The 27,662-nt window shown below is 37.8% G+C and overlaps 1 protein-coding gene across 6 annotated transcripts in view; it reads left to right on the top strand.

Moving 5' to 3' along the window:
• Positions 1-27,662, top strand: part of PHTF1 (putative homeodomain transcription factor 1) — a 92,898-nt gene that overhangs the window by 44,958 nt on the left and 20,278 nt on the right. For 5 of the 6 annotated variants that reach the window (XM_030324316.1, XM_030324314.1, XM_030324318.1 and 2 more), the window contains 12 exons: positions 1,136-1,295; positions 2,162-2,335; positions 2,441-2,530; positions 3,533-3,754; positions 6,330-6,458; positions 6,867-7,139; positions 7,903-8,034; positions 8,548-8,634; positions 12,023-12,178; positions 13,624-13,719; positions 14,160-14,285; positions 14,812-14,942. In XM_030324316.1, coding sequence (XP_030180176.1) covers positions 1,136-1,295; positions 2,162-2,335; positions 2,441-2,530; positions 3,533-3,754; positions 6,330-6,458; positions 6,867-7,139; positions 7,903-8,034; positions 8,548-8,634; positions 12,023-12,178; positions 13,624-13,719; positions 14,160-14,285; positions 14,812-14,832 — 1,666 coding nt within the window. In that variant the 3' untranslated portion in view covers positions 14,833-14,942. Of the gene's footprint in view, positions 1-1,135; positions 1,296-2,161; positions 2,336-2,440; positions 2,531-3,532; positions 3,755-6,329; positions 6,459-6,866; positions 7,140-7,902; positions 8,035-8,547; positions 8,635-12,022; positions 12,179-13,623; positions 13,720-14,159; positions 14,286-14,811; positions 15,692-27,662 lie in introns of those variants that run through there. The other variant, XM_032594365.1, reaches the window with a different exon arrangement.

Below are 27,662 nucleotides of genomic sequence, written 5' to 3'. Positions count from 1 at the left end.
GGCTTGATGCTGAGATGCTGAGTGTAGTTCCCAGGGACGGTGCCCTCAGGGGCCGCTCTTGCGGCTGGCCGGCAGCTTGTAGGCGCGCTGCTCCCATAATGACTCGCGGTGAAACAAATACTGAGTGCTAGTTTCACTTTACGCCTTTGTTCGCAAAAGCAAAAATCCTCCTCAGGTTTCTTTTGGTTAACACGACAGGTGTTAATGTAAGTCTTCCATAAAAGCTAAGTGACACAATGTGGACTGTAGAAAAGCGGGGGGACACTTGTATATTCCCCTACTTTGCTAAAGACAGGTTACACTCTTCAGTTGAAGTGTTGGGTTCTTTGTGTTGAACATTGTGCTGGGCACTGGGCATCCCCTTTCTCAGTGATTTTATTGTCTAAATAAGAAGATATGAGTATGATACAGTCACAGCAATGTAAAAATACTATAAGTGATTACGGGCTGACGAAAGGCCATGTAGTTGAGCAGACAGAGTAATTCAGGGGTGAAGTAATCAGCAGGAGTCATGAAGGAGCCAAGAATTGCTGGGCTTTGAGGGACAGGTGAGGGGAAGACATTCTAGGAAGTGGCATAAACGGGTGATGTGAGGTAGGCATTGGCACTGTGTTTGAGAGGGAAAGTGGAGAAGACTGAAGCTACCTGCTTGCAAAACTGAAAAGAGGAGGCTTGCTCTCAAAATTAATTGTGATGAGTCTTTGGAGACTAGCGATACCTGTATTCTGGCTTCCTACACCCTTAGGCAAGCTAGAAGCCTGAAAAATAGGATTTCTGCATTTTCTTGATTTCCAGAATAATACACAGTTGGCCTGTGGTTAAAGGTACCTGTTGACTAGAAGCCTTACTAATAACATAGTTAATAAGCATATATTGTGTGTGTTGTGTGTATTATATACTGTATTCTTACAATAAAGTAAGGTAAAGAAAAAGGAATGTTATTAAGAAAATGATAAGGAAGAGAAAATACATTTATAATACTGTACTGTATTTTTTGAAAAGTCCATGAATAAGTGGAACCTGTAGTTCAAACCTGTGTTGTTCAAGGGTCAGGTGTATTACATTCTTCAGAAGAAAGTGATTTCATGAAAGATAGTTCATGCTAGTAATCTTTGTTTTCCTTTTCTAAAATTAGGATTAAAAGAGTGAAATTAATATGTAACAAAGGAACTGAAACTGATAATGACCCAAGTTGTCTGCATCCTATCATTAAGAAGAGACAATGTCGACCAGAGATTAGAATGTGGCAAACAAAAGAGAAAGCAAAATTTTCAGATGGAGAAAAGTGCCATAGGGTAAGATTTAGATGAGTATATATAGCAAAATCTTTTCTTTCCTGCATAAAATGTTCCTATTCTTAGACTCTGCTAGAGGTATCAAATAGATACTAACAGGTTTGTGTAATTTGTCTTAACAAATAAGTGAAATGTAAAACCACAGGACATGAAAAGGAGAGTAACACGCGAAGACTGTAGTTTATTCTTTTAATTTCTGGGACTAGACCTTGTTATTTGATAGGCTACTGACCCAGCCTTAGGAGTAGGCTGGTCGATTTCATCAACGGATCTGTGTGTAGAGGCTCCTGTGTCATATTCCAGAGATGCAATGATAATATAGTAGGGTTTGGGAAGCTATTTTCTAGCTTTAGCACAGATGTTTTATCTCTAAAACTACATTTTATAGTCTTGAAATATCTTCTCACTTGTTAGACTGTGGCATTTAGTAATTACAAAAATAGCTAATCTGTTTGAGTCATTACTGCAACCAGACACTATTCTAAGTGCTTTACGAGTAGTAAGTCATCTAATTGTTTCGGTAGCTCTGTGAGATAGGTGCTTTTATTATCATCCCTTTTCCTCTGAGGAAAAGGAGCCCCAGAGATTCAGTTACTTGCCTCAGGTTACGTGGCCAGGAAGTCGAAGGGCTCCGATTCAGACTCACGCCTGCGCTTCCAACCTCTCTACATAATACTGCCTCACCGTTTAGGCTGCTTAGTGCCAAGAGAATTTTCTTTATTGACACCAAGTAAGATATAGGTTTGTTCAGTTTTGGGTTACCTTTACCATTTCTTAGTTTTTACCTGTTTTTTTGTTTTTACACATGCCGCTTACTAGAGTATTTTGGGCTGTCCCCTGGGGAGAAATTGCTGTTCTCTTTGTAGGAGGCTTTTAGGCATCTGGGTAATGGGATTTCAGATGATCTGTCAAGCGAGGAGGACGGTGAAGCCCGGACACAGATGATGATGTTGCGCAGGAGTGTGGAAGGGGCCTCAAGTGACAACGGCTGTGAAGTTAAGAATAGAAAGTCAATACTTTCTAGGCACCTAAACACTCAGGTAATTTTTAGTTTGTAAAAGTATAGGCATTAGCTCCTAAATCACTGAATACTAACAGGATATTTGACATGTTTTCCTATTGTTTATTGGCTTGATTTTTGGCAGGTAAAGAAAACCACCACCAAGTGGTGTCACATTGCACGGGATTCAGATAGTCTGGCTGAATCAGAGTTTGAATCTGCAGCCTTCAGTCAGGTAATGTATCCTTCTGAGAGGTCATTGTTCAGGGTGTATTCCTGAGTGTGATAAGTTTACCCACTGCTTTTTTTATTGATTGTCCTGACGTAGTGGTTCTATTTTCCTGGCCTCCCCTGCCGTCAGTTGTCTGTCTACCTCTCTGGCTGCTCACCCCCACGAAGAGAAGGAGCTCTGTTTCACTTTGACTCTGATCTTGAAAGTATCATAGGTGATCTGATGCTTTGCAGGCAAGAGCTTCCTCAATCCCCAGATGACAAGAAGGCTCCCTCATATTTACTTGGAATATAGAGTTTATTCTTAAGTATCATTCCTTTGTAAGTGGCACTGATGCTGATGAAGATAAATTTTTGAGAAAGGACCCCTGAGAGATGAGCAGCAAATCTCATCATGCAGCTAATAGGATATTGTATATTTGGAATATTATAATTCAGAGGGGGACAGGGCAGATGGTGGTAGGCGGTTTTTGTTTTGATTGACAAGGCAGTTGGGGGCGTGGGAAACATTCGTATTTCTGTTTATGCTGCAGGCGAGCTGCACCGCGCAGCCTCTGCTCAGCCTGACTGTCCTTTCCGTGGTTGGCCGGGCCCCGGGACACGACTAGATCTGCAGTCACGCTCACCGTATTTAGAGTAGGGGGCACTTTGGGAATGTCAGAAGGCTCTGCCACACCTTTCCAGGGTAGGCCCTCCGGAGGGGCTTGCAGAGGTCACTGTCATCCAGGGCATTCCAGTCAAACAGCCTTATGATTTGGCAGTCAGTTCTTAGAGGGAGTCCTTTTACAGCCCTGCTTGTTAGAGAGTCACACAGGGTTCAACATTTATATCTTAAAATGTATTATTGTTATGTGAAGCCTTATGAACAGGTGAATATTTGGGGGTAAGTTTACGGGAGCTTGCCAGCCATCACCACAGATAACTTGCTTTAATTTTGTTTCAGATATATGATTGTTTTTAAAAATGAATGAAAAAAATAGTTTTGTTTTTCTCTTTCCCTTTAAAGGGCTCTAGGTCTGGCATGAGTGGTGGCTCTCGAAGCCTGACCATGTCCAGAAGAGACTCAGAAAGCACCCGCCATGACTCAGAGACCGAGGATATGCTATGGGACGACCTGCTGCATGGCCCAGAGTGCCGGTCATCTGTCACCAGTGACAGTGAGGGGGCCCATGTGAACACCCTCCATTCAGGGACCAAACGTGATCCCAAAGAAGATGTTTTTCAGCAGGTCTGTAAAGGTGACGGTAGCCAATATTTACTGTATACCTACACATGCCAGGGGCCGTATTATCTCATTTGGCTTTACAATAATTGAACGAGGTAGATACTATTATTATCTCTAATGTAGAGATGAGGAAATCTCTAATGTAGAGATACTATTATTATCTCTAATGTAGAGATGAGCATAATTTGTAAGTGAAGATGTTGGAATTAGAACTCAGGGGCAGGTACTCTGGAATTGCCCTAACATGAATTGTTCTTCATAACACTTTTTCTCATTATTTTCCTTAGAATGATCCTTAATGTTAATTTTATGTGAGCAGAGTGGTGTTTCAATGGTATATCAACCTCATATTTTCAGCGACATCGCAGCGTTATGTGTGAATTACTAAGAAATGGCATTACTTGCTTTTCTAGTAATGTATAAACCAAGTGGGTGGTGCTTTTAATTTTAGGTCTTATATTAATATCATAAAATCAGAGAACCTGGAATTGGAGATTCCTTAGAAGGTATTTGAACCTTCCAACCAATGTAGGAATTCTTACATGGTAATCATCGTTACTCCTTCTTGGGACTATTGTGATATATCTAATGAGATAATATAAAGTGCTTAGCACAATGTCTGGCAAAGGGTAAGCACCTAATAAATGTTAGCATTATTATTAGTATTGCCATCAGATTATCAGTGGCCTCTGTGTAAGTACTTCTGGAGCCAGAGTGATTGTTAACTTCATGAGAGAGCTTTCTCCACTACTGGATAGATTGAATGGTTAAGAAGTGATTCTCAAATCAACATTTCAGATGTTTGGTGACAATGATCATGATTCTTCCTTTTTTTGTTGTTCTTTAGGCTAAATATTTCCACAGTGATCTACAAATACTGGATTCTGGATATTCATTTGTTTAATCATTGAATTTTCTTGATTCTAGGATACCATTGATTTAGGTTACACATTTTCATAAAAAAATCCTGCTTCATTAAATGTATACAATTTTTTAAAACTAACCAGAAACAACATACATTTTCTTATTAAAGCTTTAAGCTTCTTTCAATTTTGCTGTCAAAGTTTGAATCTAAATATTCTTTACATTTAGTCTGAAGATTCACCTAAATTACATTAGCCCTCAGTAATTATACATGACATCCTGGTAATCTTGACCTCCTTTGCACTTTTGGGATTTTCAGTATAATTTTAAGGCATATATAAGCATAATTAGGTAACATGAAACCATATCAAAAGGAATTCATCATTTCCCAATTACCCTATCCATCCTGTTCTTCCTTTATCCCCATATTTTTGAATGCCACCACTGACCGCCTAAGGCAGAAACCTTGGAGTAGTTCTTTTTTTTTTTTTTTTTAAGTTTATTTACTTTTTGTTTTTTTTTTAAGTTTATTTACTTTTTTTGTTTTTTTTTTAAGTTTATTTACTTTTGAGAGAGACAGAGACAGCATGAGTCGGGGAAGAGCAGAGAGAGGGCGAGAGAAGGAATCCCAAGCGGGCTCTGTGCCACCAGCACAGAACCCAATGTGGGGCTCAAACTCACGGACCCATGAAATCATGACCTGAGCCAAAACCAAGAGTTGGATGCCTAACCGACTCAACCACCCAGATGCCCCATCCTTGGAGTGGTTCTTGACCCCACCCTCTCTAGTGTGTTACTAATATGTCCTCTTGACTCCACTGAATATCTGTGTCTGTCTACTTGTGTCTCCCCTGCTTGGGGTGGACTGTCATTGGCTGCTATCTGGATCATTATAGCAGCTTCTGTGGGCCTGCTCCCTTTGCTTTTCCAAGCTGCAGCTGGAATGATGCCATTCCCCTTAAAATCCTTTAATTGCTTTCCCTCCTCCATTGGGATTATTTGCTTGTTTGTTTGTTTCTTTCTTAAGTTTATTCATTTATTTTGAGATTGAGAGCATGAGCAAGGGAGGGGCAGAGAGAGAGGGAGACAAAGAGTATCCCGAGTGGGCTCCACACCATCAGCGCAGAGCCCGACCTGGGGCTCAAACCCATGAACCGTGAGATCGTGACCCGAGCCAAAACCAAGAATCGGACACTTAACCTACTGAGCCACCAGGCACCCCTGTCCTCTTGAGCTTTTTATGCTTTTCTGTGTCCTGATTAGACCAGAGAAAGGCTTAACTCCTCAGTTATTCATGCAACTTGTAAGGCCTATTAGCAGCTCTCCTAGCTTATTTCCTGCTACCTCCAGTATAGTCATGCTGCTCTAGAAATACTTTCCTTCTTAACATGCCATGAATACACCAAGCTTATCCTCACTTCCACACATTTAGAGAGGGAAGCCAGGCCACCTTGGAGATCATGGACTCCTACTTTCCGTCATTACAGAAGACATTTAGCCTCTCTCTAGGTAAGAAAATGTCTTAGTGAAGAAAAAAGGACCAGAGATCAGCATGGTGGAGGTTTGTCATTGGTATTGAGCTCTGTGAAGGAGAGAATAGAATGATGAGGTCTAACACTGGCAAATGTGGCCTGGGAGCTGGACAATGGGGAGAAAATCTAACTGAGGGAAGAAAGAAGGGTGGATGAAAATAGTTTTATATTTTTCTTTTTAGAACCACTTATTCTGGCTTCAGAACTCAAGTCCTGCCTCTGATCGAGTTAGTGCAATAATCTGGGAAGGGAATGAGTGCAAAAAGATGGATATGTCTGTGTTGGAAATAAGTGGCATCATCATGAGCAGGGTAAGATTTCATAAGTTTTCAGATTTTTTGAAAAACCTGTTTATGATCAGCTGTTCATTGGCTCTATTCAGTGATCAAAGCACTGACTCTGCTTTTGAAACACGAATATATATATATATTTAATTTTTGTGGTTAGTGTCTTTACTTGGTAGTATATTTTTTTTTTGTTACAAAGTTCTCTGAACATCATCAGTTATTCAGGTATACTCTATGAATGTTCCTTATCTATCTAAGCCTAATTTTTAATAAAATCTAAGAGTCATAAATCTATACGTCATTTTTCTTTGTACTTCTTTTAGATTCGAAACAGATTTCGTTTTTAATAATCTAAATAGTAGTTGATAAAAACTGCTTCATAACTCCATTTAACTGTGTAATAACGATGCGACGTTTTAAATTAATTCCCAGGTTAATGCATATCAGCAAGGAGTAGGTTATCAGATGCTGGGAAATGTCGTCACCATTGGATTAGCATTTTTCCCTTTTTTACATCGACTTTTCCGTGAGAAGAGTTTTGACCAGCTAAAGTCTATTTCAGCTGAGGAGATCATGACTCTCTTTTGTGGGGCACCACCTGTTACACCTATTATTATTTTGTCTATGATTAATTTTTTTGAAAGATTGTGTCTTACTTGGATTTTTTTTTTCATGATGTGTGTGGCGGAAAGAACATATAAACAGGTCAGTAGAAAATTAAGTTTCTCGCCTCTGCTTTTGTATATGATATTCCACCGAGTTGTTTTTGTTCTATTGATTTGTTCTATCTCCAGAAGTTAATGTGGACATTGAAGGATTGATGAGCAAACTTTTGGTGTTTGTGGGTTTAACACTTGTGATATCGATTAATCACAAATAACATGTTGGAATCTGAGATTTCGCTGAGCTCACGGGTAGGAATAAGTGGCTTAGGCAGAGAGTGAGCCTAGCTGACTGCACAGCACCTGTGTCTCAATACTGCACTTGTTTGCCCATAACATATGTAGTAATTCTCAAAGTGAAAATGTTTCTGTAGGCAATGGTTAAGTGAGAAATAAATGCATTGAATTTCGGTAAGAATGAAGAATTGGAGACTTGATATGTCTTCATGTCCAAAAGAATGTGATTTTGAATGGAAATTTAATTTGGAACTAAACCAGAATTCAGATAAACAATTTTGTTTGTGAGGTCGGGGATTCACAAAGGTCTCCAAAGAATATTCCTTGAGAATGTCAAGTGTACCATATTACAAAGGCATATATACAAAGACATTACTATAGAATATGATTTGGAAGTAACAGGATAATGAGCTATTAGCTTAGTCTAAGTGATCACTGATTAGAATTTCATCTGTTTATTATTTTTTATATGCTTCCAATATATGGGAATATTATTTACAATTATATAAACATATACTGAGAGACAAACATGTATATTTTACTTTGTGATTTTTTTAAACCTCTTCTAGAGATTTTTATTTGCAAAACTCTTCAGCCATATTACTTCTGCCAGGAAGGCTAGGAAATATGAAATACCTCATTTCAGACTTAAAAAGGTGGAGAACATTAAGATATGGTTATCACTGCGCTCCTTTCTCAAGGTGAGTTTCATTTGACGATGGAATATGTGCAGGAATATGCAGAAAGCATGCTCACTGAAATTTCTGGCAGCAGATACTCAATGGGTAGTGTAGTTCTGTGAACCAGACAGATCATATCAGTGGCTGACAGACAGACGTGCTGGACAGCAAGTTGGAAATGATCTATCTGCTAAGCTGTTAGAGGTGAGTAAATGAGAGCTTAGGAAGGGAAAAGAAAATCTAAATTCCTAGGGCAGAGCGATAAGTTGAAAATTTCATCTTTTTCTGACTTTTTGGAAAATATTTTAGCTGAAAATACATTCGTGAATAACTCACAGCCTTAACTTGGAACAGCATGAATTTCAGTGCTTAAAATTAAACGTGTCCGAACTATGTTAAAATCCTGGGCTAGAAACTTCTTATAAACATTTATTTTCACATTAATGTTGTAAAACTCAGAATGTGAATGATTTGAGGGCCACTGTTGTCTCTAAGTGTAATCTTAAATATTAACCTATATGTCTCACTCCACAGAGACGGGGTCCACAGCGCTCAGTTGATGTCGTCGTATCTTCAGTCTTCTTACTGACACTTTCCATTGCTTTCATTTGTTGTGCCCAGGTAAACATTTCATATCTGTTGTAATGAAAAGTGGAAATTCTAATAAGGTTCACTATCTGTTTTAGGTGTGTGTGTGTGTGTGTGTGTGTGTGTGTGTGTGTGCATGCATGTGTGTGTATGACAGAAATTTATTTCTCAGGATCAAGGCACCAGCATGCTATTTTGAATACTTAATTTTACTTACTTTTGAAATTAGAATAAAATAATTCTGAATCCTTTAAGATTCTAAGATGACTCTAATTTTAGTTGGCATTTTTTGATAATAAAGCTACCATACCACGAGGGTTACAAAATAGTGATTTTTCTAACACCATCTTTCCTTCCACATCTGTTAGTTGTCACTCTGTGGTTGACCTTTCCTTTGTTTCTTCTTGGTTTCATTATGGACTCATATATTCTGATTTTTACCCAATAGATTATAACCTATTTGGGTAAATCTATTGGGTATAATCTATTTACTCTATTTGTTCTGATGTCTAAATTGTCCCAGATTTGGCCAGTGGGAGACCCTTGAAGCCCCTTCCTACATACTTTTGATGGGTCCCTGTACCTTTTTTTTTGGGGTAAGGGGGTACTTCTGTGCTTTCTTCATTACAAGAAGTTATAGCCGTAGCTTGTAGTGTTCCATTTATTGAGTTCTAACTTAATTCTGTGTTCAGAGAATGTATTCTGAATGTCTTTACTCCTTTGAAATTTGTAGAGGCTTGCTTTATTATCTGGCATATGGTCAGTTTCATTAAATCTCCATCAGCACTTTGAAAGAACTTGTATTCTGTTGTCTTGGGGAGCAATGTCCTCGCTAGGTAAATTAGTCCAAGTTTATTTGTTCCATTGCGGCATCTTCTATATCCTTACTCATGTTTTTTTCGTCTGCTTATTCTGTCGACCATTGACAGAGGTGTGTTCACATCTACTGTGATGGTGGATCCAAGACCTGAGCTGAGATCAAGAGTCAGATGCTTACCCAACTGAGCCACCCAGGCACCCGTCTTTAGTCTTTTTTAACCTGGAAAAGTGTCAGGCTTAATCTTTCATGACCTTTTGAAATGTCTCTGATTCTAATGTTTCTTAACTTAAAGTCTGCTCTATTTGATATTAATTTAACCACACCAGCTGTCTTTTGATTCGTTTTTGCATATTATATCTTTGTCCACCCTTTCATTTATTTTGTCTTCATATTTGAGTCATGGCTTCTGTAATCAGCATATCCTTTTTTTGGTTGTTTGTTCCTTAATCCAGCTTCACAGTCTTAGTGTTTTAGATTGTCTGGCTCATTTACATTTAATGTAATTACCACAAATACAAATACTGTTTATTTCTTATTTGGTCTACCTGTTAAATTTTCTTTCTCTCTCCTTTCTTGGCATCTTTTATGAATCAAGTATTCTGTATTATTCCATTTAGTCCTCTTTGTTAACGTGTTATATGTTCTTTCACTACTTGTTATATGTACTTTTACCTCAGATTGCAACATACATCCTTAGCTTATTATAGTCTAATAAATTATTAATTTCTGCTTCCTTGATAATGCTAGGACCTTAGAACACTTTATCTCATTTATCCATTCACCCATTATTAGTATCCTTACTTAAAATTTTACATATATTTTCTTGTATTTATTTGACTTATTTCTTTAAGTAGGCTCCACACCCAGTGTGAGGCTCAAATTAAAACCCTGAAATCAAGAGTTGCATGCTCTACTGACTGAGCTAGCCAGGCATCCCAAATTTTACATATGTTTTAAACCCACAAGATATAATGATTATTTTTTGTATTCAGTTATTCATTTATATTTACCTACACATTTACCCTTTTCATTGCTTTTCATTAGTTCTTGCATTTCTGTGTTTTTTTCTGGGATTTTTTTCTTCCTGTTTGAAGAATCTGGTTATGAATTCTGTTCTAGTATGTTTGAAAATGTCTTTTATCGCTTTCTTGTTTAAAGGATGTTTTCACTGAGTATGCATTTCTAGGTTGCCAGTTACTTTCAATACTTTTGGGATTCTGTTACCTTTTGATTTCCATGTTTTATCTTGAGAAGTCAGCTGTTAGTTTTATTTGCTGCTCTTTTAAAGGTAATGTCCTTTTTCTCTGGTGGTTTTTTTAAATTTTTTTTCTTTCAATTTTTAAAATTTACTTATTCTGAAAGACAGAGAACATTCGTGGGAGTGGCAGAGTGAGAGAATCCCAAGCATGCCCTGCACCATCAGTGCAGAGCACAATGTGGGGCTCGAACTCATGAACCATGAGATCATGAGCTGAGCTGAAACCAAGAGCTGGACGATTAACCAGCCGAGCCACCCATGTACCCCTTCTCTGGCTGGTTTTAAGAGTTTTTCTTTGTGTTTGATTTTATAGCTGCTTGGCTGTGGTTTGTGTGTTGTATATTGCCGCACAACAAACCACCCTGCTGAAGAGGTGGGCCTAGGTTGCTACTAACTGTTACTTTCCTACTCTAGTTATAACTGATTGGCAGGGGTGAACACCTGACCCAGACTAAGCCAAATGTATTTAGAAATTTAGAAATTAGAATTTACAAATTTTAGAAATTAGGACTGAAAACCTGAGATATCACTGGTGGCCTTTGGAGAAGAGAGAGTCAGTAGGGGTCAGTGGGGCCAGTAGGGTGTTATGGGAAACCAAAGCTGGAGCGAGCCAAACTTGCAGGGAGCAGTAAACAAGGGTCATGCGAAGCAACAGAATTAACTAAGAGGAGTGGAGATGGGAGCCCAAATGACCCTTGAGGAAGAGAGACAGAGAGGAGAGCTGCGCTGTGACTCCCTGGTTTCAAAAGGCCAGCATTTGGTTTCTGTGAGGATTCTCTGTATATTTTCCAGTGTGTTCCACTTTACCTCAGGCTGGCTTGAGTAAATTTTGAAGCAAACAAAAAACACAACTTTTACTAGCAAACTTGACACGTAATAATAGGCATTTGATAAATGGTAGCTGCTGCTGCTGTTGTTACTTGGATCCTAAAATGGAGTAAAGAATTGATCCTCAGGGTTTTCGAGTCATACCAGTAGGATGGGCCACATGTCTTAGGAAGGCCGACTAGTGATAATGCGAATTTAACACTTTGAAAAATGGTCACCGTATAATTGTGAGTGGGCACATGAGTGGTTAAAAGGCTGGAAATGTGTTTGTCTGATTTTACTTCTATGTTTTCCTCCTTTGCTACTTCCTCCTTTGCTGTCTGGAAAAAGTCTAGGAAACCTAGAGAAATAGTTGGGATTAGTTAAATAGATAAGGCTTTATATGAGTATTAAAATTCTGCTTTGAGTGTAAAATATTGGTAACTTGTAAATCTTTTTAAGTTGCTAGAGTAAAGGAGTAATTATAGATTTTGAGACAAATGAAAAACCTAACTTTTTGTCGGTTCTTTGTATAGGTTCTGCAAGGGCATAAAACTTTCCTGAATGATGCTTATAATTGGGAGTTTTTGATCTGGGAAACAGCTTTACTACTTTTCTTACTGCGTCTGGCCTCATTGGGGTCTGAAACCAATAAGAAATACAGCAATGTTTCAATATTACTTACGGAACAGGTAACGATTGGTCCTTGTTAATTTAGTTCTGTGGTTAGAGATGGCGTAAGATTTCTGCAGAAGATTCAGGGTTGAGTCTAGATTTAGCACTTTCAAGCTATATGACCTTACAGGTGACTTTGCTACTATATGATTATTTCCTCCTTATAAAATGAGGGTTTATAATCTTCCCCACCAGCTCCCAGGATTGTAAGAATTAAGATCTAATGGATTGAAAGTAGTTTGTATATTATAAAGGTATCTTTATTCGTGATAATGGAGCATACTTTAAGTCTCATATTCTGCATCAAGTATTAGATCTTTATAGTACTTGTCCTTTAAGCATGTTTTTTTTTTTTTTCAACGTTTATTTATTTTTGGGACAGAGAGAGACAGAGCATGAACGGGGGAGGGGCAGAGAGAGAGGGAGACACAGAATCGGAAACAGGCTCCAGGCTCCGAGCCATCAGCCCAGAGCCTGACGCGGGGCTCGAACTCACGGACCGCGAGATCGTGACCTGGCTGAAGTTGGACGCTTAACCGACTGCGCCACCCAGGCGCCCCTTTAAGCATGTTTTTAATAAGCTCTTGAATTTCTTCTGTATCAGCCATACATTCAAAGTTTAGAAAATACTTTCTCTTTAGTATGGGAATAGATATTAAGACTGGGAAATGTTTCTTATAAAGACAGAGTAGTATAAAGGGTTTTTTTTTTTTTTTTTTTTTTGGTTTTGGTTTTGATTTCATGGTTATCCATAAGTTTTACATAAATACATTTGGTATCATTAGATTTTCTTCTTTTGCCTGAGAATTATAGTGGGAGAATATTTCCTATAGGAGAAAAAATAAAGAATTAACAAGTTAAAAGCAGCTTTCTTCTTATGTTTCATTAATATTTAATGAGGATGTTATATTATGTGGGTGTCACCAAAATGAGTAGGTAGAGCTTTTGAACTTAAAAAGTTCACATGTTAACTGTTAAGTTATAATTAACATTACACTTTTCATTGTTTTGATAGTTAAATTGCTTCATATTTACTTTTTTTAAATTTTTTTTAATGTTTATTTTTGAGACAGAGACAGAGCATGAACGGGGGAGGGTCAGAGAGAGAGGGAGACACAGAATCTGAAGCAGGCTCCAGGCTCTGAGCTGTCAGCACAGAGCCTGACGCAGGGCTCGAACTCACGGACTGTGAGATCATGACCTGAGCCGAAGTCGGACGCTTAACCGACTGAGCCACCCAGGCGCCCCTACTTTTTTTTTATTCATGAACTGGCTTTTCTTTGTCAGTTGTGACTGCATGGGCTGGAGAGTAGGGTATGTGCCATATGTGTTTTGTAGAAATAACTGCAGGAATTTTCAAATTTATTTTATTTGAAAATATTACTTTCGAATCTGCCAAACTTAGTGCAGTATATCTATCTTTTTCTGTGACATTTGCCTTGATCTCTCTTTTTTTCCTTAGATTAATTTATATCTTAAGATGGAAAAAAAGCCTAATAAGAAAGAACAGCTCACTCTAGTAAATAATGTATTAAAGCTGTCCACCAAGTTATTGAAAGTAAGTAATATCCTGTGATCTACTTTCACTAGCACTTAAATGAAATCAATGCTGTACTTATTGGAGAAGACCCTCGTAACAGATGGCTGCTGGGCTGTGTACATTCACAATGTCAAGTTGATAGTTTTGGGTTCCTGACTATGTAAGAAAAAAGTTCCCATCTTGTTATCCAGGTTCTGATGATTGCTGATGTCTGTCACATTTTTCAAATTATATTTAAAAAAAAAAAATTCACAACATACTGCTTGAACCCACCTTTAAACACTTAGCTAGTGGAAAGTAGGTGAGAGTCCATTATAGGTCTTTTGAAAGCAGCTGTTGAACATGAAGGAAGGCCTTACACACTCATCCGTACCCAAGACCTAAAAACCAGCCCAGAAATCACTGGTGGCCATCGATAGGCCATGTATTTCATCTCCATTCTTTCATGTTTTTTGTAGGAGCTGGACACACCGTTTAGACTCTATGGACTGACAATGAATCCCTTAATCTACAATATCACACGAGTAGTTATCCTTTCTGCTGTCTCAGGTGTTATAAGTGATCTTCTAGGATTTAATATAAGAGTAAGTGTGACTAGTACTCTGTGGCATCTGCTTTAGTCTTACTAAATATAATAATCCTTGCTCTTCACCCTGTGAGTGTGTGTGTGTGTGCGCGCGCGCGCATCTGTGATTGAGAGAGAGACAGACAGACTAGGGGACTGGTGTGGAAATAACTCTTCAGGTAAAGAAATACACGTTTTGATGGCAGTGCACAGGCTAAGTTCTTAGCTTAAGTTTTCTCATTTGACACAAGTACAATAGACTGCTCTTGAACAAAAAATCAAGTTTGAATCTCATGTTAATCTAACAGCATGGGCTGAGGAAGGGTCTGCCTCTGAGAGGCAGAATGAGTGCATACCCAAAACCCGTGAACTGCAGTGTGTCATTTTTGACCCTAGAAATTGTTAGATGGTTTTTCCTCTATGGTGTTCTAGAGTTGCTACTGTTCTTATGTAAAGGGTTCTTGGTTCATAGTCATGTAAGTGGACCTGTAAACCCCAACTGTTTGTCTTAAAACTAACTTATTTTGGTGATTTTCTTTTCTTAGCTGTGGAAAATTAAGTCATAAGCTGAGTCATGTGCCTGGACTCTCCCCTTGTTGGCACCGGTACTTACCCATTAAGGAAGGAGACGGCTGCAGAAACCCTGAGATACCTACCTGCTTGTTCACACACAGAGGTGCCCTCAGCTCTGCCTAGTCTTATGAATGGTGTTTTCAGAGGAACAAATCCTTTTCCAACTGGGCATGCATGCCAAAAACTGTGTTTTCATGGTTTTCAAACAATATGAATAGTCAGGAGACTATTGTGTGTTATGGTAACATAAGGGCAACTTTCTAAGCTAGGAAATTGATTTTGGGCATTTCAGTGCTGTGACATATTTACTACAAGTAGTCTTTTGGGTTACTAATGGTAGATGCCCAAAGCATGAAGAAACTATCCTCTATTGGAAGTGGCAAATTCAGTACTTTTTATTAAGTCTATACAATTGGAGATTTCTTTTCTCTAACAAAGATCAAATTTAAACTATTTTAGGTTGAACCCAAATAAAATAACTTTATTGGAGAATTTCAGTTTCTAGGCTTTTTTTGTTGTGGCAGAGAAAAAAAACCCTTTTAAATTGTGAGTTTCTGCTCAGCTACAGAGAAATTTTAATGAGTTCACAATTCTGAAGTTAATCCTAGTAACTGTGTAGTTGTTGATGAAAGAGTCATGCATATAACATGCCATGTAATTGAGCACGAGAAAGTTTAAGTGTGTGCAGTCCTTCATGTCCATCATACAACATGGTTTCCACACAAATCGTCTGAGCTGTTTCCTATCACAGTACTACGTGATAGCATTAATGGTTTGTTGTAAAGCTTTCTTCTTCTTTTTTAAAGTTTATTTTTATTTATTTTGTGAGACAGATAGAGAGCCAGCAGGGGAGGGGCAGAGAAAGAGGGAGACAGAATCCCAAGCAGGCTCTGCAGTGTCAGTGCAGAGCACAGTGTGGGGCTTGAACTCATCAACTTTGAGATCATGACCTGAGCCAAAATCAAGAGTCAGACGCTCAGCTGACTGAGCCATCCAGGCACCCCTCTTGTACAACTTAACATAGCCAACCCTCAGCACACTTTCAGGTCCGTGGTGTCTGTACTCAGCCAAGCTATGCCTTTGATGATTTGGATTCTCTATCAGCGTCCCCTGTTACACACACGTGTCTACATATGTTCATGAAAATTCTCATAGTCTACATATAATTCTTGCTTTTTAAGTTTATCTGCTTTGAAGAATTTCTTGAGGCAAATTGAAAGTCTGAACATTTTAAGGATGAGAATTTATTAATTTTTCTTTTATCTTTTTTTAAATTATTTTTTTAACGTTTATTTATTTTTGAGAGAGACAGAGACAGGGTGCCAGCTGGGAAGGGGCAGAGAGAGGCAGACACAGAATTGGAAGCTGGCTCCAGGCTCTGAGCTGTCAGCACAGAGCCCAGTGTGGAGCTCGAACTCACAAACCACGAGATCATGACCTGAGCTGAAGTCAGCTGCTTACCTGACTGAGCCACCCAGCACCCCAATTTTATCTTATTTTTAATTGAAATACAGTTAACATACAGTGCTATTTGCAGGCATGCATTATAATGTTTCAACAATTTTAGACATTATTCAATGCTCACCACATGATAAGTATACTTTTAATCCCTTTTGTGAATTTTTAAAAGGAAATAATTTAGAAACTTATTACATGTAAAGAATGTACCCACACAAAATCAGTATACCAGTTACACATATTCTAATGTGCAGGAAGATTTTTGAAGTTTAAAGATGAATTTCTCAAGAGTCCCCAGGGATTGAGGTCAGACCTCTCTGGTTTTATATCCTTAGCTGTGCCACTTATTAGCTTCATAATGTAAGACAAATTCCTTAACCTCTTTGCATCTCAATTTATCTGTTGAATGGGGATAACTACCACCTAATAGAGTTTTTAAGGTTGTATGAGATTATCATGTAAGGTACTTAGTACAGCATAATACTACGCAGCACTTTATAAATCCATGACAAACCTTTGTTGTTACTATTTAAAACCTTTTAAAAATCTTTCACCAATAGATTCCTGTGAAGATAGAAACATAGGAAGCGAGGTTGCTGAACTAGGAGGGATTACCAAAAATTTGCAGCCATTTTAAATGCCTCATGAGAGTTATAATTACTTTTAAAGGTACCCCCCCGCCCCCATAATAGTGATTTGCCTGTAGAAGGAACTGTTTTGTAAAGGCACTTCAGTGTTTCATCAGATGGCTCGTAGAAGTCATTCTTTTACTATTTTCTATAAGGAACAATAGCAACTGTGTCAATGCGAGATTGAGCTCAGTGCGAATTTCAGATGAAGAATGCTTATGCCTGTATCTTTCTCTCCTACAAAAAAGTGCTATTTGGTTTTTATTTGCATTTTTACACAGTGAATTCTTTAGTTTAAATGCAGTATTTAGAATAGTTTACTCTTGTGGGTTTCAGTTACAGTTTTGATAGTGTATAATTGATTTACATTATTTTTCAGATAGATAAAATTATATGTAAGTATAGTTGCTCATGTCAGGAACAGGAATCGTTCTTGATTCCTTCCTCTTCCTCACACCTCACATCCAGGCACCAAGTCTTCAAATAATTATCTTCTAGATATTTTTCTAATCAGTCTGCCATTCTTCATACCCACTTCTACCAGCCCAATCAATGTTATCCTGTTTTTTGAACAAGTTTATGCTCCTTTGCTCTTACATATGTGTGGCCCCCTGGCCCCCAAGCTCAATCTGTTCTTAACAAAAGTTAATGTGTTTTTCCTAAAATGCAAGTCTCACCATTTAGAGTCTATTAGTGGCTTTACTATTACTTTGAAGACAAAAATCCAAAATACTTTCAGCAATGTGTACAGCCCCACCTTGTTGAGAAAGATTTTTGACTCTATGTTTGAAAGATATTTTGGCTGGGTATAAAATTCTAGTTTTTTAAAAAGTTTATTTATGTATTTTGAGAAAGACGGAGAGAGTGTGAGTAGGGGGTGGGGGCGGTGGGGCAGAGAGAGGGGAAGAATCTCAAGCAGGCTCTGTGCCATCAGTGCAGATCCCGACATGGGGCTCAAACCTATGAAACCGTGAGATCATGAACTGAGAGGAAATCAAGACTCAGATGCTTAACTGACTGAGCCACCCAGTGCCCCTAAAATTCTGGTTTTAAAAGTGTTGCTCTACTGCTCTCTGGATTGTGTTGTTTCTGAAAAGAACTCTTGTCATTCTTATCTTTGTTCCTCTGTATGTAATTTTTTAAAACCTCTGCTGCTTTTAATTTAAGGTTTTCATCATCAAATTTGTGCAGTTTCATTACAATATGCATTGGTGTGGTGTTCTTCATGATTTTTGTGCTTGGGGTTTGTTGCACTTATTGGATGTGTGTATATTTATATAGTTTAATTTTCGCTATTATTTCTTAAAATAAATTTTCTATACTCCATGCTCTCCTACCTCCTTCTGGGACTCCCAGTTTATAAGCATATTACTATGCTTGAAGTTGACCCACAGCTTACTAATGTTTTATACGTTTCCCAGTCTTTTTTCTCTGTCTTTAATTTGGATAGTTTCTGTTGCCTTGCCTTCAAGTTCACTAACTTATTCTTCACTAATTTGCTGTTAATCTTACCTAATGTATTTTTGCCTATGGAAAAATTTTTTTTTAATCTTTCATGCCTCTCCTTAATATGCTATTTCTTTTCTCTACCTTGTTTAATATATTTATAATAGAAATAGTAAATAAGGACATTAAAAGAGTTATGTGTGTCATTTTGGGGTTTGTTTTCAATGATTGATTTTTCTTATTTTGGGTCATATTTTCCTCTTCTTTGCATGCCTGCTAATTTTTTATTGGATGTGAATTTTATACTGTTGGGTGTTGGATTTTTGTGTATATGTGTGTGTTGTTTTTACATTCTTTTAAATATTCTTGAGCTTATTTTGGAATATGGTTAAGTTACTTGGAAACCGTTTGATCATTTCAAGGCTTTTAAGCTTTGTGAGTTGGGCCAGAGCAGCCTTTAATCCAAGGATACTTTTTCCCCTATGGAAGCAATATCCTCCTGAGTATTCTACCCAGTTCCCTGTTTATTAGGTGAGATTTTTCCAGTTTGACTGTGGGAACACAAACTCTTCCCAGCTCAAAATTTGTCTGCCTGCTTCTTTTGGTAGTTCTTTCCCTGTTGTTCAGTATTTCCCAACAAGTATTGTGCTGGTCAATACTTACCTAAAGACTTGAAAATAACTCTCTGCACATTATTTTGGTATTCTCCTCTCGATGCAGCTGTCTTTCCTCTGGTACTCTGCCCTGCAAATTCCAGCCGTCTTGGCTTTTGCAAATTCTTGACTGTGTCTCCTGAACATAACGAGGCTGCTTGATTTGGTTTAGGTTCCCCCTTCCTGCCCCACAACCTAGAAACTGCCTCTAAGGAGGAATCTGGGGCATTCATGGGGCTCAACTCATTTAATTCCTCTATCCTGTTTTATCTGTTGTCTAACATCAAAAACCCGTATTTCATATATATGTGTGTGAAAAATATATGCATATATATGAAATATATATATATATTTTTCCTTTTTTCCCCCCAGTTTTTTAAGTTGTTTCCATCTTAGTAAATGGAACAAAATTTACTCAGTTTCTCAGGGTTTATTCTTGGGGTTCCTCTCTTTGCCTCCATATCTAATCCACCACCAAACTGTGTCAGTTCTACCTTTCCACTGCTAGTAGGTTAAGCCTCCTTCACTTTCACTTGAGTTGACATGCTAACCCTTTCCACTCTTGTCTCATACAGTTGGTTCTCCGTAGCCACATGAATATGTTTAAAAATATGGAAACTATATACTTAGGTTATTCCTACGTAAGCCCTTCCTGGCTTTCCCTATGGTGGCCTCCAAGGTCCTTCATTATCAGGCTTGCCTCCTTTTGCAACTTCACTCCTCAATACTGTACAATCACACTGGCCTCCTTCTGTTCCTCCATTATACCAAGTTCTTTCTTCTATCACATTTGTGCCCAGAATACATTTTCTTATGTTCTCCCCTGAATGGCTGCTCAGCTGTCTGTTCCTCTGATGACCCTAATGTAGCTCCCTGTCTTTCCTTGTTATCAGTTATATGGCCCTATTCAAATGAATAGGGTGCTTGTTACAATCTGATTATCTTGTTTATTGTAACTGCAGAGAAGTCCTTTATTTCTTTTTAAAAAATTATTTGCTTTTAATTGTAGTTGATATACAATATTATATTAGTTCCAGATATATTAGTTCCAGATAGTGATTTAGCATTTACATATATTACAGATGCTCACCATAAGTGTAGTTGCCATCTGTCACCATACAAAGTTACTGACTTTGTGCTCTTATTATATATATATAGTGTTATTATTATTATATATATACTATATATTATAGTACATTATAGTATTATTGACTATTCCCTATGCTGTACTTTACATTGCTGTGACTTATTTATTTTATAACTGGGAGTTTGTATGTCTTAATCCCCTTTGCCTATTTCACTTATCTTCTTATTACCCTCATTTCTGGCAACCACCACTTTGTTCTCTGTATTTATGAGTCTGTTTCTGTTTTGTTTGTTTTATCTTTTAGACTCTACACCTAAATGAAATCATATATTTGTGTTTATCTTATTTCACTTAGCATAACCCCCTTGAAGTCTATCCATGTCACAAATGGCAGGATTTGATTCTTTTTCCCCCCCTTTTTATAGCTTAGTAATATTCCAGTTTGTGTGTGTGTGTGTGTGTGCGCGCGCGCACGCACGCATGCGTGCACACAATATCTTCCTTGTTCATTCATCTGTCATTGGGTACTTAGGTTGCTTCCATATCTTGGGTATTGTAAATAATGCTTCAGTAAAAAGATGGGAGCATGTATCTTGTCAAATTAGTGTTTTCGTTTTCTTTGGGTAAATACCCAGTAGTAGAATTACTGGATCGTATGATATGTGTATTTCTAATTAATTAATTCATTCATTCATTTTTTAACATGAAATTTGTTGTCAAATCAGTTTCCATACAACACCCAGTGCTAATCCCAACAGGTGCCCTCCTCAATGCCCATCACCCACTTTCCCTTCTCTCCCACCCCCCATCAACCCTCAGTTTATTCTCAGTTTTTAAAGAGTCTCTTATGGTTTGGCTCCCTCCCTCTCTTTTTTTTTTTTTTTTTAATCCTTCCCCTCCATGATGGTCTTCTGTTAAGGTTCTCAGGATCCACATAAGAGTGAAAACATATGGTATTTGTCTTTCTCTGTATGACTTACTTCACTTAGCATAACACTCTCTAGTTCCATCCACGTTGCTACAAAAGGCCATATTTCATTCTTTCTCATTGCCAAGTAGTATTCCATTGTATATATAAACCACATCTTCTTTATCCATTCATCAGTTGATGGACATTTAGGCTTTTTCCATAATTTGACTATTGTTGAAAGTGCTGCTATGTATTTCTAATTTTTTGAGGAACCTCCATGCTCTTTTCCATAGTGGCTGTATCAAATTTACAATTCTGACAATAGACCAATAGTGCATGAGGGTCCCCTTTTATCTGCATCCTCACCAACACTTGTTATTTCTTGTGTTTTTGATACTGGCCATTCTGACAGATGTGAGGTGATATCTCACTTGTGCTTTTTTTTTTTTTTTAATTTCCCTGATGATTATTGACAACATCTTTTCACATGTCTCTTAGCCATCTGTATGTCGTCTTTGGAAAAATGTGTATTCAGATCCTCTATCCATTTTTAAATTGCATTGTTTGTTTTCTTGGCATTGGGTTTTATGAGTTTTTAAATATACTTTGGATATTAATCCTTACTAAATATATTTTTGCAAATATCTTCTCCCATTCTGTATGTCTCTTTTTTTGTTGTTGATGGTTTTCAACGTTTATTTATTTTTGGGACAGAGAGAGACAGAGCATGAACGGGGGAGGGGCAGCGAGAGAGGGAGACACAGAATCGGAAACAGGCTCCAGGCTCTGAGCCATCAGCCCAGAGCCCGATGCGGGGCTCGAACTCACGGACCGCGAGATCGTGACCTGGCTGAAGTCGGACGCTTAACCGACTGCGCCACCCAGGCGCCCCTGTTGTTGATGGTTTTCTTAGCTGTGAAAAAGCTTTTTATTTTGATAAAGTCCTACTTGTTTAGTTTTGCTTTTTTTGCCCTTGTCTGAGGAGATAGATTAAATACTGCTAAGACCAATGTCCAAGAGTATTACTGCCTGTATTTTTTTTAGGCGTTTTACAATTTGGGGTCTCACGTTTATTTTTGTATATAGTGTAGAAAATGGTCCAGTTTCATTCTTTTGCATGTGGCTGTCCAGTTTTCCCAATACCATTTTTTAAAATGTTTATTCATTTTTGAGAGACAGACACAGAGTGTGAGTGGGGGAGGGGCAGAGAGAGAGGGAGACACAAAATCTGAAGCAGGCTCCAGGCTCTGAGTGCACGGGGCTTGAACCCATGAACTGCGAGATCATGACCTGAGTTGAAGACAGACACTTAACCGACTGAGCCATCCAGGCCCCCCCAGCGCAACACCATTTGTTGAACAGATGGTATTTTCCCCATTGTGTGTTGTTGCCTACTTTGTCTTAGATTAATTGACCATATAAGTGCTGGTTTATTTTGGGGCTCTCTATTCTGTTCCATTGATTTGTGTGTCAATATTTGTTCCAGTTCCATAGTGTTTTCATGACTATAGCTCTGAGGTATAGTTTGAAATCTGGCATTCTGATACCTCTGGCTTTGGTCTTCTGTGAAAACTGCTATTGGTATTTTGATAGGGATTGCATTAAGTTTGTAGATTTTTTGGGTAGTGTGGATGGCCATTTTAACAATATTCTTTAGTACATGAGCATGGCATATTTTTTTTATTTGTGTCGTCTTCAATTTCTTTAATAGCTTACAGTTTTCAGAGTACAGGTCTTTCACCTCCTTGGTTAAATTTATTCCTAGGTATTTTATTCTTTTTGATACAATTGTAAATGACATTGTTTTCTTAATTTCTTTTTCTGGTGGTTCACTAATAGTGTATAGAAATGCAACAGATTTCTGTATAACTTTGCATCTTACAACTTGACTCATTTATTAATTCTAATAATTTTTAGTGGAATCTTTAGGGTTTTCTATATCTAGTATCATGTCATCTGCAAGTGACAGTTTTACTTTTTTCTTACCAATTAGGATGACTTTTATTTCTTTTTCTTGTCAGATTGCTGTGGATAAGACTTCTAGTACTATGTTAAATAAAAGTGGTAAGAGTGGACATCCTGGTCTTTTTCCTGATATTAGAGGAAAAGCTTTTAGCTTTTTACCTTTGAGTGTGATATTAGCTGTGTTGTTTTTTTTTTTTCAATATATGGCATTTATTATGTTGAAGTGTGTTCCCTTTATCCCCATGTTGTTGACAGTTTTTATCATGAATGGATGCTGAATTTTGTCATGCTTTTTCTACCATCTGTTGAGATGGTTATATGATTTTTATCATTTTTTTGTTGATTTGGTGTTTCATGTTGACTGATTTGTGGATATCGAACCATCCTTGCATACTTGGAATAAATCTCACTTGATCATGGTGAATGATCTTTTTAATGGTGTTGTTGAATTCAATTTTCTATTACAGTAAAACCTTGGTTTGCCAGCATAATTCATTCTGGAAACATACTTGTAATCCAAAGCACTCATATATCAAAGCAAATTTCCCCATAATAATTAATGAAAACTCAGATGATTTGTTCTATAACCCCAAAATATTCATATAAAAATTATTTCAATACTGTAATATAATACAAAATAATAAAATACAACACACAAAGAAAAATGAGCAAATTAACCTGCAGTTACCTTTTAAAACCTTCATGGCTGGTATGAGGTAGACAAGAGAGGAGCGTTATTGTGTAGGATGACTTTCACTAGCACTAATGAATCATTGCTATCTTTTGGCTCAATGGAATCTTTTTCTGCATGGGGGTCATTGTATATGTTCACACAGATACTAACTACAGTACAGTATAAACTCTTGTCATATACTGCATTTAATGTAACTGGCAATTACATTAGGGTCTGTGTCTGCAGGCAGCCTAACCTAGAATGAAGCAAAGCATTTGTAAGCTTATTCTTGTATGGGAAAGCAAAGGACTGTCCATAGGTGCTCTGAAGTGACAAGAAAATACACTAGTGCCAGTTGTGGGCACTTCCCAATGTTCTGAAAAATCACTGATTTCTGCCAGACACCATGGCCTGAGACCAAGCATCCGAGTATGGGAGATGATCACCCACAATCTGATAGAGAGAAACCATTGGCTCAGGTGTGATCATGTGATGTTTGGTATTATGTACTACTCATATTGCAAAATATCGCTCGTGTATCAAGCTAAAATTTATTAGAACTGTTTACTCATCTTGTGGAATACTCACAGAACAAGTTATTCGCAATCCAAGGTTTTACTCTATTTTGTTCATGACTTTTTGCATCTTGTTCATCAAGGATATTGGCCTGTAATTTTCTTTTTTCATAGTGTCTTTGTTCTGGTATCAGGTTAATGCTGGCCTTGTAGAATGAATTTGGTAGCATTCCTTCCTCTTCAATTTTTTTGGAAGAGTTTGAAGATATCTATTAACTTTTCTTTATATGTTTGGTAGAATTCATTTGTGAAGCCAGCTGGTCCTAAACTTACATTTGTTAGGAATATTTTTGATAACTGATTCAAATTCATTACTAGTAATTGGTCTGTTCAGATTATCTTTTTCTTTCCTTTTTAGTTTTGGAAGATTTTGTGCTTTGGGGCTCCTGGGTGCTGGCTCAGTCGGTTAAGTGTCCAACTTCACCTCAGGTAATGATCTTGTGGTTTGTGAGTTCAAGCCCCACGTTGGGCTCTGTGCTGACAGCTCAGAGCCTGCAGCCTGCTTCAGATTCTGTGTCTCTCTCTGTCTCTGTTCCTCCCCCACTTGTGCTCTGTCTCTCTCTCATAAATAAACATTTTTTTAAGTTAAAAAAAACTGTAAGGTTGTATGTTTCTAGGTATTTACCTATTTCTTATAGGTTGTTCAATTTGTTGGAATATAATTTTTTGTAGTCTCTTATAATGCTTTGTATTTCTGTGGTGTCAGTTGTAACTTCTTTTTCATTTCTGATTTTGAGTCTTTTTTTCTTTATGAGTGTCTAACGTTTTATCAATTTTGTTTATCTTTCCAAAGAACTAGCTTTTAGCTTCATTGATCTTTTCTATTCTTTTTTTTTTAGTTTCTATTTTTTCTGCTCCAATCTTTTTGTTTTTTTAGTTTTTTTAAAATATTTATTTAATATATGAAATTTATTGTCAAATTGGTTTCCATACAACACTGAGTGCTCATCCCAAAAGATGCCCTCTTCAATACCCATCACCCACCCTCTCCTCCCTCCCACCCCCCATCAACCTCAGTTCTCAGTTTTTAAGAGTCTCTTATGCTTTGGCTCTCTCCCACTCTAACCTCTTTTTTTTTTTTTCCCCTTCCCCTCTCCCATGGGTTTCTGTTAAGTTTCTCAGTATCCACATAAGAGTGAAAACATATGGTATCTGTCTTTCTCTGTATAGCTTATTTCACTTAGCATAACACTCTCCAGTTCTATCCACGTTACTACAAAGGGCCATATCTCATTCTTTCTCATTGCCACATAGTACTCCATTGTGTATATAAACCACAATTTCTTTATCCATTCATAAGTTGATGGACATTTTGGCTCTTTCCATAATTTGGCTATTGTTGAGAGTGCTGCTATAAACATTGGGGTGCAAGTGCCCCTATGCGTCAGCACTCCTGTAGCCCTTGGGTAAATTCCTAACAGTGCTACTGCTGGGTCATAGGGTAGGTCTATTTTTAATTTTTTGAGGAACCTCCACACTGTTTTTCAGAGCGGCTGCACCAGTTTGCATTCCCACCAACAGTGCAAGAGGATTCCCATTTCTCCACATCCTCTCCAGCATCTATAGTCTCCTGATTTGTTCGTTTTGGACACTCTGACTGGCGTGAGGTGATATCTGGGTGTGGTTTTGATTTGTATTTCCCTGATGAGGAGTGACATTGAGCATCTTTTCATGTGCCTGTTGGCCATCTGGATGTCTTCTTTAAAGAAGTGTCTATTCATGTCTTTTGCCCATTTCTTCACTGGATTATTTGTTTTTTGGGTGTGGAGTTTGGTGAGCTCTATAGATTTTGGATACTAGCCCTTTGTCCGATATGTCATTTGCAAATATCTTTTCCCATTCCGTTGGTTGCCTTTTAGTTTTGTTGGTTGTTTCCTTTGCTGTGCAGAAGCTTTTTATCTTCATGAGGTCCCAATGTTCATTTTTGCTTTTAATTCCCTTGCCTTTGGGGATGTGTCAAGTAAGAAATTGCTGTGGCTGAGGTCAGAGAGGTTTTTTTTACCTGCTTTGTCCTCTAGGGTTTTGATGGTTTCCTGTCTCACATTCAGGTCCTTTATCCATTTTGAGTTTATTTTTGTGAATGGTGTAAGAAAGTGGCGTAGTTTCATTCTTCTGCATGTTGCTGTCCAGTTCTCCCAGCACCATTTGTTAAAGAGACTGTCTTTTTTCCATCAGCTATTCTTTCCTGCTTTGTCAGATTAGTTGGCCATACTTTTGTGGGTCTAGTTCTGGGGTTTCTATTCTATTCCATTGGTCTATGTGTCTGTTTTTGTGCCAATACCATGCTGTCTTGATGATCACAGCTTTGTAGTAGATGATAAAGTCTGGGATTGTGATGCCTCCTGCTTTGGTCTTCTTCTTCAAAATTACTTTGGCTATTCTGGGCTTTTTGTGGTTCCATATGAATTTTAGGATTGCTTGTTCTAGCTTCGAGAAGAATGCTGGTGCAATTTTGATTGGAATTGCATTGAATGTGTAGATAGCTTTGGGTAGTATTGACATTTTAAAAATATTTATTATTCCAATCCATGAGCACAGAATATTTTTCCATTTCTTTATATCTTCTTCAATTTCCTTCATAAGCTTTCTATAGTTTTCAGCATACAGATCTTTTACATCTTTGGTTAGATTTATTCCTAGATTTTTTATCCTTCTTGGTGCAATTGTGAATGGGATCAGTTTCTTTATTTGTCTTTCTGTTGCTTCATTATTAGTGTATGACAATGCAACTGATTTCTGTACATTGATTTTGTATCCTGCAACTTTGCTGAATACAAATACATGTATCAGTTCTAGCAGACTTTTGGTGGAGTCTGTTGGATTTTCCATGTATAATATCATGTCATCTGCGAAAAGTGAGAGCTTAACTTCATCTTTGCCAGTTTTGTTGCCTTTGATTTCCTTTTGTTGTCTGATTGCTGATGCTAGAACTTCCAACACTATGTGAAACAACAGCGGTGAGACTGGACATCCCTGTCGTGTTCCTGATCTCAGGGATCCCCATTGAGGATGATGTTAGCTGTGGGCTTTTCATAAATGGCTTTTATGATGTTTAAGTATGTTCCTTCTATCCCGACTTTCTCGAGGGTTTTTATTAAGAAAGGATGCTGGGGGCGCCTGGGTGGCGCAGTCGGTTAAGCGTCCGACTTCAGCCAGGTCACGATCTCGCGGTCCGTGAGTTCGAGCCCCGCGTCAGGCTCTGGGCTGATGGCTCAGAGCCTGGAGCCTGTTTCCGATTCTGTGTCTCCCTCTCTCTGCCCCTCCCCCGTTCATGCTCTGTCTCTCTCTGTCCCAAAAATAAATAAACGTTGAAAAAAAAAAATTAAAAAAAAAAAAAAAGAAAGGATGCTGAATTTTGTCAAATGCTTTTTCTGCATCAATTGACAGGATCATATGGTTCTTATCTTTTCTTTTATTAATGTGATGT

Source organism: Lynx canadensis, chromosome C1 (assembly GCF_007474595.2).
Source record: "Lynx canadensis isolate LIC74 chromosome C1, mLynCan4.pri.v2, whole genome shotgun sequence".
NCBI lineage: Eukaryota > Metazoa > Chordata > Mammalia > Carnivora > Felidae > Lynx > Lynx canadensis.
The sequence above is the reverse complement of the archived record's forward strand: the minus strand, read 5'-3'. Positions and strand labels throughout refer to the sequence as shown.